This window comes from Pogoniulus pusillus, chromosome 8 (genome assembly GCF_015220805.1).
Source record: "Pogoniulus pusillus isolate bPogPus1 chromosome 8, bPogPus1.pri, whole genome shotgun sequence".
NCBI classification, from domain to species: Eukaryota; Metazoa; Chordata; class Aves; order Piciformes; family Lybiidae; genus Pogoniulus; species Pogoniulus pusillus.
Genome location: NC_087271.1, coordinates 26,184,747 through 26,198,278, shown reverse-complemented (window position 1 = coordinate 26,198,278; position 13,532 = coordinate 26,184,747). Strand labels below are relative to the sequence as shown.

The 13,532-nt window shown below is 47.3% G+C and overlaps 1 protein-coding gene across 18 annotated transcripts in view; it reads left to right on the top strand.

The window, feature by feature from the left end:
* PTPRF (protein tyrosine phosphatase receptor type F) overlaps positions 1 to 13,532 on the top strand; it is a 401,799-nt gene that overhangs the window by 312,444 nt on the left and 75,823 nt on the right. For all 18 annotated transcript variants that reach the window (XM_064147770.1, XM_064147753.1, XM_064147762.1 and 15 more), the window contains one exon: positions 11,514 to 11,783. In XM_064147770.1, coding sequence (XP_064003840.1) covers positions 11,514 to 11,783 — 270 coding nt within the window. The remainder of the gene's footprint in view (positions 1 to 11,513; positions 11,784 to 13,532) is intronic.

The window sequence follows — 13,532 nt, the reverse complement described above, 5'->3', positions numbered from 1 at the left end:
GTGTAGTGCTGACCTCAAGATAATGCTGCAGTGCATCAGTGCAACAGAGAGCAATGACCTTTTGACAAAGAAAAGTGCTCTCCTTTTATGGGATTTCAGTATTTTTAACTTCATTTCCTCTGCCCACGGGTGCTGGTCCATGCCAAAGCTACTGCTGTAGCTGAAGTCAGAGCAGCTGTAGTTTGGGCAGATACACCTCAGCCAGTTGTAAGCAGACCCGGGGTGAACACAGCCAGTGGCATGGCCAGAGCTGCACAGCACGTGGCACCAGCAGACGTTTGCTGCTCAGTCAGCTCTGTGGCTCTTGCTGCTGCAGCTGTGTGTCTTCAAACCCAGTGTGGCTTCAGACCCAGAGAGGCACAGAGAGGCTTCTGCCAAGTTTTCTCCTCCCTATATACTACTAAATATTTTTGTCATATTTTCTCCTGGGGTGAAGTGTGTTCACCATCATGTGTTTCTGTGAGCGTTTTGCTATGCCACAGTGATTATAATGATCACAGTTTAATAAATAAATAATAGTTCTCTGTACTTTTGCTAGCACATTTCATCTAAAGATTTCAATATGCTTTATAGAACTCAGCTAAATAAGCTTTACGGTTTTATTGCTTGCAAAGTCCTTTGACGGTTAAAAATGAAATGTGAGGCTCAAGTCTGATTATCTGTAAAATGACCTTTATGGAAAACAGAAGGAGAGTGGCTGGTGTCTCAGCGTGTGATAATGCAACACAGAAATGGACTTGGAAACCTGTTTCCCCCTCCTCCCCACATGACCTGCATAGACATCTGTGGAACAATTAGGTGTGCGTGTCTGTGCTGATTAAATGTCCGTTCCCTCCCCTTCCATATCCACTTGCACAAAGGGTTAGGAAATCCATCTATGGTGCTCTGAGATTTTCTGCACTTAATTGAATTCATGCATGCATGTGTGTGCACTATGAATGGGGAAGGGTGGTTGGGTGCCTTGAGCATCCTGTCTGTCTCTCTAGGATGGAATATACTCATCACCATGGCACGAGAACATTGTTCATTGCATATAATGGGAGGTTGTCTTACTCTCATGTAATCTGGCGTAAAAAAGACAATCTGTCCTTTTGTTCCTTTGTACCTCTAAAAGCTGTAAAGGATAAAATTTGATTTATCTGGAGTCCTTGAGACACAAGATGTGCTTTTGGAGATAAGCTGGAACAGGTTCATCCCCCTCTGGGTTTTTGTTAACCTCCCTGTCTTTTGGATTCCACAGTGTCTGGGTTTGCCGTTGTATTAATGCCTTGCATAGTACCAGAGGGTTTTCAGTACAGGACAGATGCTGGCAGTTCCCAGTAGAATTGCAAAGCCAATTGGGATAATGAACTTTGTTGTTTCTTTCAGGAAAGTATTAGCTTCTCACTCTGAAAAGCTTTAGAAATGCGTTCTTTTGTTTGAGCTAGTGATCTGAACTTTCAGACCTGTGCATTCGTATCCTGGCCACAGCACCCTGCCTTGTTTCAGGGAGCTAATGCCCAAAGAATACACAAAAGCAGAGCCTCCCATAAGCCCATATTCATTCTTTCTGCAACAAGCTGCTGTGGTTAGAGTATTACTGCTGCTGCTGCGTAAGACAAGCGTGTTTATGGCAGAGGAAAAGTCAAATTAAATCGGCATGGGAATTTCTGCCTACAGAGCATGGGAGTCATCTGGCAGTCAGTACTCACAGGCATGTGATGTCATCTTACCCCTTGCTTCTCTGCTGCTTCGGCTTGGATCTCAAAAGGAGACCTTTTTTCACCTTCCAGAGTTTTCTGTCCTCTTGTAGCACTTCTACTGTGACTTAACTTACTATGTCTTGCACATAGACTGTCATGTTCAAATTAGCTGCCAGGCAGCTCAGGTTCATGGTAACAAGGCAGTGAGCCATGGCAGTCTACACAGGGGATACTGTGGGTAACCCCAGCCTAAAATTCTCTGTCCCTACACGATGGGGATAGATATAGTTTATTGTCACTGCTCAGTCAATTGTTTTGTAACGAAGCAGGAAAAGTGTTATTAAAACATGCCTCTTGGTTTAAGAGTGGCATGGATAGAGAACTGTAGGTAAGGGAGCATGTGAAGGGAATCTTTAAGGAGATGAAACTGTTAATTTGCCCTTCATCAGGTTTATCTCCAGTAAAGCAGCAACTGGTTTAAGTATCAACTAAAGGGAAAGGAGAGAGAACTTTCTGCCCATATGTTCTTTCTTGCCTAAGAACTCTTCCAAAATAGCCTGCTACTAGGTTTTATTACCCATAAACTACTAATATACTAAGAGATTAAGAGACAATCCAACAATTAGAGACAAATAGCAGGCCACAAATTTGTTTGTCTTTGACAGGCCAGAAAGTAATCTGTTTGAATTAGCGTGTTTCACATGTGTCTTCTCACCTTACCAACTCTAATCTGAAGTGTCAACATGTGGGGAAAGCCACTGCTGGAGCCTACTTCTGGCTGTACATGCTGATGGAGTGTGATGCTGCCTACTGGGCTTCCCAAAACAGAGCTCCTGGCCATCCTCCAGCTGCAGCAGCACCACTCACCCACTTTGCTCCCAGGCAGGCCAAGTGGCACCACAGTGAGTGCCCTTGGCATGGCTGGGGTTTGTTATCACTTCCCAAGAATAGAGGGTGCTGCGCTTCTGCAGCAGGGACAGATGTTCTCAGCTGTTTCAGCAGCAGCATCTGGTCTTACACCCTTTAGCCTGTTGCTGTTTAGTTGCACAATCTCAGCTGGTGCAGCAAGTTGGTCCGTGCTTGCAGCACTTGGAGTTTGTGTTGCCCTATTTATAGATCAGTGCTGCTTTCTAGAAATGCAGCTGTTTGCAGGTACGCCTGGTTTGCCATAAACACTGTCCTTCCTGGGCAAGGGCAGGAAACAAATCCCCCCAGTTGGGAAGAGCTGAGCAGAAGGCAGAAGCCCCTCGCTGTCAGCTGTGGCCATGCAGATGTGATACGCTCCATTAGGTTAGGAAATAAAGTGGTGGCTTGGGAGCAGCGATAAAGAGGTTCCCTCCCATCACAGGGTCTCACAGGATTAAATGAGCCTTATGTTAATGTTCCGTGGACCAAGAGGTAAATCCCTTGTCTGAAGCAGGCAAGAGGAGACCTGGACCTTAAGCCAGGAATGCTGTTTTGAGGATGCCCCAGTGGGGGTCATCACTGGACATGGCCACCCTTTATGGGTCAGTGAAATTGGTTGGCTCTGATTCCCTTGTATCAGTTCAATTGAAGAAACCTAAACAACTGTTTCGCTGTTCTTCTGCAAGCTCCATTACACTTCGTAGGCCACTGTTGTAGCTGTTATTGGCAGTTTGTTGCCTGGTCTGCACCCTGTCAGTGTTGGTTAAAATCCTGTCCTCTAATCACTGGAAATGGCTGACTGTACTGTTGCACTGTATAATGCCACATGCTCTTCTCTAATTTGCAGTGTTCCTGCTGGAAAGCAAGTTCCTCCCCCTACCTCCTCCTTCCCCCATCAAAAATGTGACTCATAAGCAGTCTTCAACTATCAAATCCACTCCTGTATTCTCTCGGTGAGGGTTCGATTACAGCTGCTACGCCACAAATCTGTAGCTGGAGTGAGATCATCCCTGCTTGAGAAATAAGATCTCTGCCTATAAGGAAAATGCAACTAACCTTCTACTGTCTCTCCCGCAGGAACAAAAACTAGGACCTGCTCAATTCTCTCTGGCTGTTTTTGTCCTTCTGATTTCTTGTCCATCTCTCACTCACAGCACCGTGTACCAATAAGGCTTGAGCCCAGCTGATACTGTGCATGTCTGTCACTTGCCTAATACCTCTCTGCTGCGTTTAGCTCTTTGTTTGGAGAGAGGGAACAGCTCTTCATGGTAGAAGATTTTCCATTCACCACTTGGAACATTTCTTACACACTTGATAAGATTTGGATCTACGTACATGTTCTTCTCAGTGTGTGGTCAATGGGTTTAAAGTGCCTTTGCCATCATCTTTATAGCTGGAGTGGGTGTGTGGGAGCACGTTGGTCCATGTGATGGCTGAAGTCTCTTGCTCTATGTGTATGTGCGTGAGTGTTTTGCACACATATCTGTGTCTGTACTTCCAGCATCTGGCCCAGCGTGGGGCTGCCCCCAAAGCAGCCCTCCATGTGAGTATGTGTGGGATGTGCAGACCCCCTGGAGCAGTTCACGGAGGTGGAGAGGCAGGCCCTGCTCCAGGCCAGAGCGGCACGAGTGCAACACGCTCTTGTCCACGCCGTGGAGTGGTGTGTGTGCGTGGTGGGAAGTCGTGGCTGACCTCTGTAGTCTTGTCTTGTCGTTTCAGTGGTGTGCAGACAGATGAAGCTTGGCCTGTTTTTACTCTCTGTGTTTTTCCTTGTCTTTTTTTATTCCCTCCTCATCTTCATCGCACTCTGCCATCAAACAAAACAAACTTTCATCTCTCAGATCAGCGAGAAGGTTGGTCCTTTTCACTTCTTATCCATCTACAGTACACCACGTCCAGATGGGACTTTTCCAGTAGGGAGAGGAGAGCCATCCCCAAAAGGGGAGTGGGCTCTAGAGAGTGCCTCCCTTCCAGGCACGGCCACGGTGTGCCTAATGAAATCTGCTTACTGTGACTCTGGTGATGGCATTGATACTTTGCTTTGCATGCCTTTGTTGCTCGAGAGCTAAAGTGCACAAAATGTATTTTGCATGCGAAGAGCAGCCAGGGTGGCTTTGTTCAAAGGCAGGGTGCATGCTACTGTGCATGGGGTCCTTCTCTAACCCCTTATCTGTGCTAGGTGCTGCTGTAATACCTCTAAACTGCTACTGCATTCTGGCCAGAGATCAAGAGTAGGCTCTGGAAGCAGAGATCAGAATGATCTGCAGTCCCCTCACAAGATGCTAGGGAGAGCAAATTCCTCAGTTTCTCCTGTAGATTAAAGAAGTTTTAACTTCCCATAGGGGCAGAAGGCTTGCTTTTGGTCTCAGCTGGAATAGAACCCAGCATGCTGCCTTCCCTTGCCGCAGGCCAGCAGAGGCAGCTGGCTGAGAGATGCAAGACCCTCATGCAGAGGCAGCTTCACCACTCCTTGGTAGTCCTCACTCTGGGAGTGGGCAGTTCTCCATGCTTGGATAAGGGTCCTTTGCGTGAGTAGGTCTGCTTCTCATTTCTTCCCTGGGACTGGATCTTTCCCTTGCTGGCAGAGTGCAGGAAGCTCTGGCAGTGGCCCCAGCATTATCTAGGATGGCTCAGGGAGGCCTGTGGTGATGTGCACAGGAGCTTGTAAACACTCATCAAAATCTGATTTATGCTTTGCCCTGTTCTGTCCTGCTGCTCTCAGAGGGCCAGAGGTGAATAAAGGACAGTAGTGGAAAGTGATTCCAGCTTCTTAATTAAGTCTAGCTGCAGATCTAGCTTGAGGCACTCATGATTTTGTGCTGAAGAAAGTTGGGGGATTTGGCAGAACTGTTGGACTACTTTCCGGAGATGACTCCTTCACCAAACAGGTACCATACATGTCCATCCCTCCACATGCACTGGAGGGGAGGGATGCTCACAGCAGCTCTCCAGCCCGAGTGGTGCAGGGAAGAGGCCCTGACTTCTCTCACACATGCCATCAGTCAGCTGCACGAGTTGATCTTACAGTCATCACTGGAACAAGTTTTAACAAGTTGTCATAGCAGCTGTTCCAGTACAGTGACTTTGCTCTTGTTTCTCTCACCGAAACGTACTCTCATTTAGATTGTACTGAGGCACGGGGCCCTTGTTGTTTACCTTTTAAAAATAGAGTTCATAGAGAGATAAAATTACCTGAGCCCAAGACAATGATGAAAAATGAGAACAAGGAAGAAAAGAGAAGAAATTAAAGTCAAAGCCCAAAGCCTCCCAGATTTCAGTGAATTTGGAGTGCTGCTGTGATGTCTCAGGCACCTCTGGAGGACAAACCTTTGACAGGGCCCTAAAACATTTTATCTGCGTGCTTTAACTGAGGGGAGGCAGCTGAGAATGGCTATAAGCCAGCAGGAGCAGATAATTTCTCGTTCTTTGTGTCAACTCCTCCTTCCTGCCCCACCAAAAATACCACGTACACAAATATTTAACGTGGAGCCAGAAATTAGTTTCTAAATATTCCGCTGGGATTTGCCATGCTTATAATTTGTTTGGCACTGATAATTGCATCTTACGTTTTTCCAGCTTTACTTAAAACTGTGTACTGCTCACCCATGCATTTAATTATTGCTCTGCGACTGCTACAAAGTTATTTATTAACGAGTTATTTTATCTCGATACAGTGGATCTTTTCTCTTATTCCCCTCCTTAATGTTGTGTTATTTTCATCAGAGAAATTTCAGAGAGCGAATGCAAATTGCACAGCTCCACAATCTTGCTCTTCCTTACTTTGCTATTAGTATGTCAGTATGCTGAATGCTGATGTGTCTCCAGTGCTGCACCGCTGTAATGATATATCCTCTTTTATATGTGGTTGTCAGCGCAAATAATTAGACCTAAAAGTTATAGCTGAAATATAATCCAAAAATGGCAAGGCCCTGTTTTGGAAATTGTCTATAAAATGTCAGCACTCAAGGATGCATTGGGAGCATAAATAGTACAGCATTGTTTGAGCACAAGATTAGACTGTAAATGCATTTTTCCTGGTTCCAATTTTTCCACTCCTGCTGTTGATTCTGTCAATAGATTGTGAGACTCCAGCAAGTGCCTTTCCATTTGAAGTCCTTCTTTAAAATGATAGCACTAGGGAGAGATGAAAGGTGTCTACAGATGAGTAAACCATGCAGCCCGATGATCGTTTTCGAGGATGTCTCCTAAATTCACTCAGCTCTGAGGAGGCAGTTGCTGAGGAAGGCGGGAGTTTTGGGCGGCATAGCAGTGTGGCAGTTACAAGAGCGTATCCTGTGCACCAAGGATCTGCCAGGAAACTGGGCAGTCACCTTCTGAAAGATGTACTTTTTTGTTTCTCTCTACTACTCATCTCGCTGGGTGGTTCAAGCACAGACTTCCAAACTTTCCTGTTCATCGGGGCCGGGGGGGAGCAGCACAGCCCAGGCAGACGTGGTCCTGCTTCAGAGTTGAGTGTGACTTCAGACTGCTCTTCCTTTCTGCAGAACAAGAGCAAAAGGCAGAGGATATCAGGAGAGTGGTGCAGAACCAGAGCAGCTGGGATTGCCTCTGAGAGGAGCAGAGAAGTGTGTAGATAATGGGCAGAGCTCTCCATTGCCGTGAAGCAGTGCTCTGTGAGCCTGCAAGGAGGATGCCAGGAAGGGGGTAAAAATAGTCCCAGAGTTAGATGCCAGGTAGATATTGTGGAAAGAAAACTCAAAAGCAAAAGCAGGCGAGTAGAAGACCCTGCATCTCAGCAAGCAAGTAGTAGTATTTGCATTGTCTTTTGCTCAGCTGTACTGTGGCCAAGACAGCCAGCAGGGAATAGTAATTGGGTTTCCTCTTCCCTAGCAGCACTGCATGGTTTTGGAAGCATAGGCAGTCCTTCTGGCACTGTTGTATTTCCTGCTGAGCTTTGCTGTATGCCAGCAGTGTCTCAGCACTGACCTGTGAGCCCTGAGCACTCATGCCCATGTGGACTGGAGCCTACAGCTCTTGCAGACAGCAGCAGGGAGGTGAGGTCTCTGGTTCTCCGAGGGGGTAGTGTCACACTCAGAAGGAACCTGAGATGTTAGCTAACAGCCACTCCCATGGTGACAAGAGCAGGACAATCAATTCATGCTCTTCACTCTCAAGGCAAGGAATGTGCATGTTAGTGCATGTTGAATTATTAACAGTTCTCAGTCTCAACCTTTGTGGCTGTTGTGTTGCCTGCTTCCCTCTATCTTCCTCACAGTCCCCCCACTGAGTGGGGAACCAATCTCCACACTGTCCTTTCTTCCTGTCCTGTGGGATCCAGAGCACAGGCTCAGGTTGCACTGCGCTGCTCACTGCTCCAGGGTTTCACTTCACTTCCCAGGGAACTCAATCTGCAGGGAGGTGTGGTGAATAGTGGAGCATCACAGAGCCCTTACTATGCCTGTTCTTGGGATGAATGACAATGAATCTCATCTTTGACAGTGCTGGTTTAACTAAACCTCCAAATTATACAATTGTCCATTGAAATAATTTTAATAGTCACAGCAATTTTCCCTGTGCTGTTCTGGCAAAACCTTCAAACCACCTCTTCTGATCTTTATTCAAAAAGAAGATTAAAAAAAAAACCTGTGAGTTCTTGTCAAGGAAATTGTAATAAAGGGAGAAATTTCATTGCTGCAGTAAATGAAGAACAACAAATTTTTCTGGAGCACTTAAGGTAGCGTCATGGTCTGTGCTAGCCCATGTGATTTCACTTGTAAAATGCTGCTTTTTGAGGAGTTATACTGATTTAAATTATTGCCAGACTCTCATGCTAGAAAGGCAGGCAACTTAAATTGCTGGCTTGAGCCTGAGGAATGTGTTGATGGTGCACTGCAAGCTGCTCTGAGAGCTCTGCCAGCTTTCGCTAATGCTAACTGACAGCATCTCCTCTTCTCCCTCTGTACTGACTGGGACAAGAAGCTGCCAATTATCCCCCAGGAGGATGGGAGGCTGATGGAACCCATCCCTTCCTTTGCACACACTCCTGCCAGAATATTGTCTGGGCCAGATCTCTCACCAAAGGCATTGCCCTGACCCCTCCTGCCTCCCATGTTGGGAGCTGACCCCTACACATGACATCCATTTTTAGCAGCTGTGGTGCCTTGGGCAACCCTGCTGCCTGGTGCGGAGCAACGAAACCATCTTAGCAGCTCTGCTGGTGTGCTAATGATGGGAGGCCAACTCAGACGTTCTGGGTTGCAAAAATACACCACAGAGGCCTGTTTAACCGCTGCTCTGTTGCCAGGCTTGAGATCGGAGGCCCCACACAGCTTCATGGCAGGTCTCAGGCTGCAGTGTGCGAGGGACATGGCCCACATGCTGCATGCTGCCCACCTCTTGCACAGTTTGATCTACAGAAGAATTTTCCTTGCTATTCATCCCTTCTCCAAGTGTACAAATGCAACAACCACCTCTGCTGCTTCTCTGGGGAGAGAGCCACTTCTGAAGGGGCTTTTCCCTTCACACTATTAAGCACCTGCTGAAGGAGCACCCAGTCCCACTGAAATGAATCTCCTCTGTGCTGGGGAGCAAGCTGAATTGCTGAGGGAGAGATGACTGCAGGCACTGCCTCCATAGGACAAATCAAGTGGGACACAGTACTTCTGGGGCTTTATGTGGCCCCAGGAGCTCACTGAAAGCAGTGCTTGACACAGGGTCTCTGTGTGGTGCAGGGGAGTCTGTAGTGTCCTGCGCTACCTTTGGTCTCACAGGGTTGGGAGTAAAAATCTGTATGTGCATGCTGGACTCTGACCTTCCTGCATGGCCTCTTGTCCTCTGGTCTCTTGTCTTCATATGTCCCTGTGCCCGAGTTCCTGTGCACTTTCCCTGTTCCTGTCCTGCTCTCGCACTGCAGTGGCCTCCAGTACCCGCCAGCCTGTTTGCCTGGTGCATGTGTGTGAGTACTCTGTGCACGCCAGTGGCTTTATCCTCGAAGTTTGCTTCTTTGTGTTAACGCAGTGTGGGTGGGTAGTTTTGGTCCCTGGATGGGAACTGAATTCAAACAGCTTCTACCTGGAGTAATTCGACGTCGCATTCACTGGAAAACAAACCCTGACTCTTACCCAATGGTGCCGAGACGCTTTGGTTGGAAATACACACCATCATGTTAAACCATTGCCATGTCCATCAGGTTTACTCCGTATTCTCATGACTGCGTAGCACTTGAGTACACTTTCAGTTCTGTCTCGTTTGGGGAACACTGCCCCATCAGTCAGGTAACGCCTCACTGGCGATCACTCCTGTAGCTATTGATTTGAGACTTAATAATTGATTAAAAGAAACAACCAGAAAGACTTTGGATTTAGACCTTAAAAACAAAAATAGGCGCAGCAAGTTATCTTTCCTCTGACTAATGAGGCCTGTTTTGTCACCAAGATGATGTGTAGTACACACAGACTGTTGACAGCATTGTCTGATTTATCACAAAGTCTTAGCTTTGTTGTACGTACTACCATGGGGGCTTCTGTGTTCAGTCTGTTTCTGCAAGCCTGTTGGTTTGGGATGAATCATCAAAGAGAACACTTAGTGAAATTTGATTTGGGGAGTCGACTTGGCCAGCAGAGCTGACACCTCTGCGGCTTGCCAGTCCGTCAGCAGCTTTACCATCTGTGGAGGTGCCATGGTGGCAGCAGCCAGGTCAGCAAAGCTGTGTCCCGCTGGACCCTCAGCGCCCTTGGGGCCGGATGTGCCTGGGGCGTGTTGTGAGCTGACACTGCTCAAGCTCCTGCCCGATTTCAACTTCTCCCCAGCACTGCAGCTATTTGCTGCTCCACCAGCCCGATGCACTGACAGAGGACTGTAATTGGCAGGGAGAGGCTCCTTGGGAGCCGGTCAGTCACGAACCCAGACATTGCTCTGGGGTTGCCATTCCGGTGGAGGAGGCTAGAGGAGATCAGGGCTGCTGGGTGAGACACGTTGGAGTAGTTTCCTTTTTTAACTACAGACTAAAATGAGCTTGCCCAGAGGAGACGAAGATTTACCGAGCACAGTTGTTTCTCTACCCTTGCTTAAATAGGCCCATAACACTAACCCTGAAGAAGGGGCCTCATTTCTCAGTGTCATTTTCCTGACGGGAATGCATATGGCAGGCAGCTTTAGAGCTTTATTGTAGCTGAGAGTTGCTTACAAATAAGTCTTGAATGAAATACCCAGCAAGGGATTGATATGAAGAGAAGCTGTGCAATGAAATAAGGAGGAATACATCTCCTGAAGTGCTGCCACAAAGGTGGGAAGGGTTCTGCCAGCCTAGCTCTCTTCTGTCAAAATGGATATGATCTCACATCTGTCAGGATTAGTTCTCTCCTGCCCAGCAAGGTGATCTGTTCAGGCCCTGACAATGTCATGCAGCTCTGGTGACTATTTTTTCTGAGCCCGGGTAGAACCTGAGTTACATGTTGAAAGGAATTATATTTTATTTAGCAGCACACGTGTGCTAATCCAGAAAGAAGCCTTTATGCTGCTCCTGCCCAAACCCTGTGAGGTTTAGAGGACAGGTTGCTTTACTCTAGAGCTAATAAAATGAGCAGGTAATTCAGTTTTGCAGAGCTTCAGTGGGCCCTGCACAGAGAGAGTTTGTGACTGCTGTTTTTGCATGCTCTCTAATTAGAAGGATGTAATTTAAATGGAGGAATGTTTCATGTTAGTAATATGATTTCAACAGGCTATGTTTGGAGGGAGTGGATTGAGCCATCCCTTAATGAGTTCTAATAAGGTGCCAGTGGCTAAGGAAGGAGAGTCAAGTGTGTGCAATTTGGCAAAGCAGTGAACATCATTTGCACTTCATTTTATCTGTCCCAAGGGATAGACAGGCAAAAACATTCAACCCCTCTAAGGTGCCCCCCACAATGCAGCCGAGTGCTTTCTGCTGGTTCTGTGACCCTACTAGCTGTCTCCTCCTTGTTGCAGTGCGGCGTGTTGCTCCTCGATTCTCTATCCCTCCGAGCAACCACGAGGTGATGCCTGGGGGGAGCGTGAACCTCACGTGTGTGGCAGTAGGTGCTCCAATGCCTTATGTGAAGTGGATGGCTGGTGTGGAGGAATTGACCAAAGAAGATGAGATGCCTGTTGGTAGGAATGTCTTGGAGCTGAATAACATTGTGCAGTCTGCCAACTACACCTGTGTGGCCATCTCCTCCCTCGGCATGATCGAAGCTACAGCTCAGATCACCGTCAAAGGTAAGCAGTTATTCCTCATGGTGCTACTACTGGAATTTCAGAGATGTGGCCCTTTGACAAAGTGTTCCTGGGTGCAGCCAACTGACTGCAGTCTCCTGTGACTTGTCCATCTTGCAAAGGAAGTTGCCAACCCCACAACTTTGTTTTTTCCTGTTTAGTGTGTGGTGTTTTCTTTAGAGGTTTTGTTTTGACATGTTACATGATTAGAGATGCATTGTAAGTCAGACTGGGTTCCTGTTCCTGTTACTCCATGAGGGAAGTTCATTGAGTCTGTGCTCATCCCACTAGTTTCTGATTTGTTCCATGGATCAGCAGGATCAGCTCAGCACAGTGGCAGACCACAGGCTATCCATGGGGAGTGGATGTCTGCAGTCAGCTGTTTGCACAGAGATGTCCTCTTGCAGTAAGGGCAGGACAAGAAGGTTAATCCCAGCAATGTGAAATGTCTGCACCTCACCAGCACACACATCCTTCTCCCCTGCAGGGAGGAGCTATACTTGTGGATTTTAAAACTCTTGCATATTCCTCTGTCAGTTTTCTTTTTTCTCTCTGCCTCTTTCCCTTTCTCTTTCTTTTGTTGCCGTTGTTAGGGTATGCTTCCTGTTGCTGTTTCTCAGGTAGCTTTGCTCCAAAGAGGGCATTATTGCTGATTCCTGACCAGTGGGCAGCCCACCAAGACAGTTTCCAAGTGGGAGATTGAAATACATGTTCTGCCTTTCTTGTGTGAGGCCAAGCAGCTCCACACTACCCTTTTCCTCCTCTCCTTGCAGTTAATTGGTAGCTGAGGTTTTCACGGATGTGTCATCTTCTGAGTCATGTTGGCTCTTGCAGGTTCCCCCACCCCCCCGTACTATGACCACCTCTAGCACCAAGTCCCTGCTTGAACAAATCACAGAATTGAGTGTTAGCTCTCTGTGACCTGGAGATCAACAGCAAATTCTTTTTCCTTGGTGCCAGTCAGGGAATGCTTTTAACCTTAGCCTCCTTTTACTCACAGCACCTGCTGGTCAGTACCTTTTCCAGCCCCCATTTCCTTACAGAGCACTGGAGTTGCCTTGGTTATAACACATACTCAAGAGCGTACTTAAGAAGGAAGCATGATGAGAAATTGGTTTGGTCATGGAGGGAGGAGATGGGAGCTGTACCATTGCACCATTGTACCTGGGATGACTCTTGCCTTACTTCTTTGATTGACGTGATGCCCACTGCTACCCCAGAACTGCAGAAGCCCCCAGGACACAGAGCAATCTTCTCAGCTCCTTTAGCCTTTTGCCTTCTGCCTTGTTTCTCTCTCTGTGCCTTGACTCTAGATATCTTACTTCTTCTGTCCATAACTATTTTACCCAGTGTTTACTCTACTGTGTTTGCTGGAAAGTAGGCTAGTTTGCAGGCTAGACAGGAGAAGCAAGTCGTGGTAGAGCTGATTGCAATATGTGCAGGAAGTACCAGGTCTGCTCCTTGCTCACATGCAGGCTGCACGCCTAAGAGCTGAGGAGCATCAAGCTTGCAGCTCTCCAAGAGAAAGGAAGGATGAGTGGCACCTGTCCTTGAAAGCCTGAGGGAGACTGCCAGTTTCTTGGATGCTCTGGGAAATGAGTTGCTTAAGGCTGTAATATTGGTGTTTTCTCTTCCTGAGTCCTCTGTGGGAGGTGGGGTGGTGTCTGGTTGTGAGTTGCACGCCCCTCCCTCTCATGCCAGTTCAGCCCTCACTGATTTTCTCAGTATTCCTGTTGCAGTAGCACTGGAAAA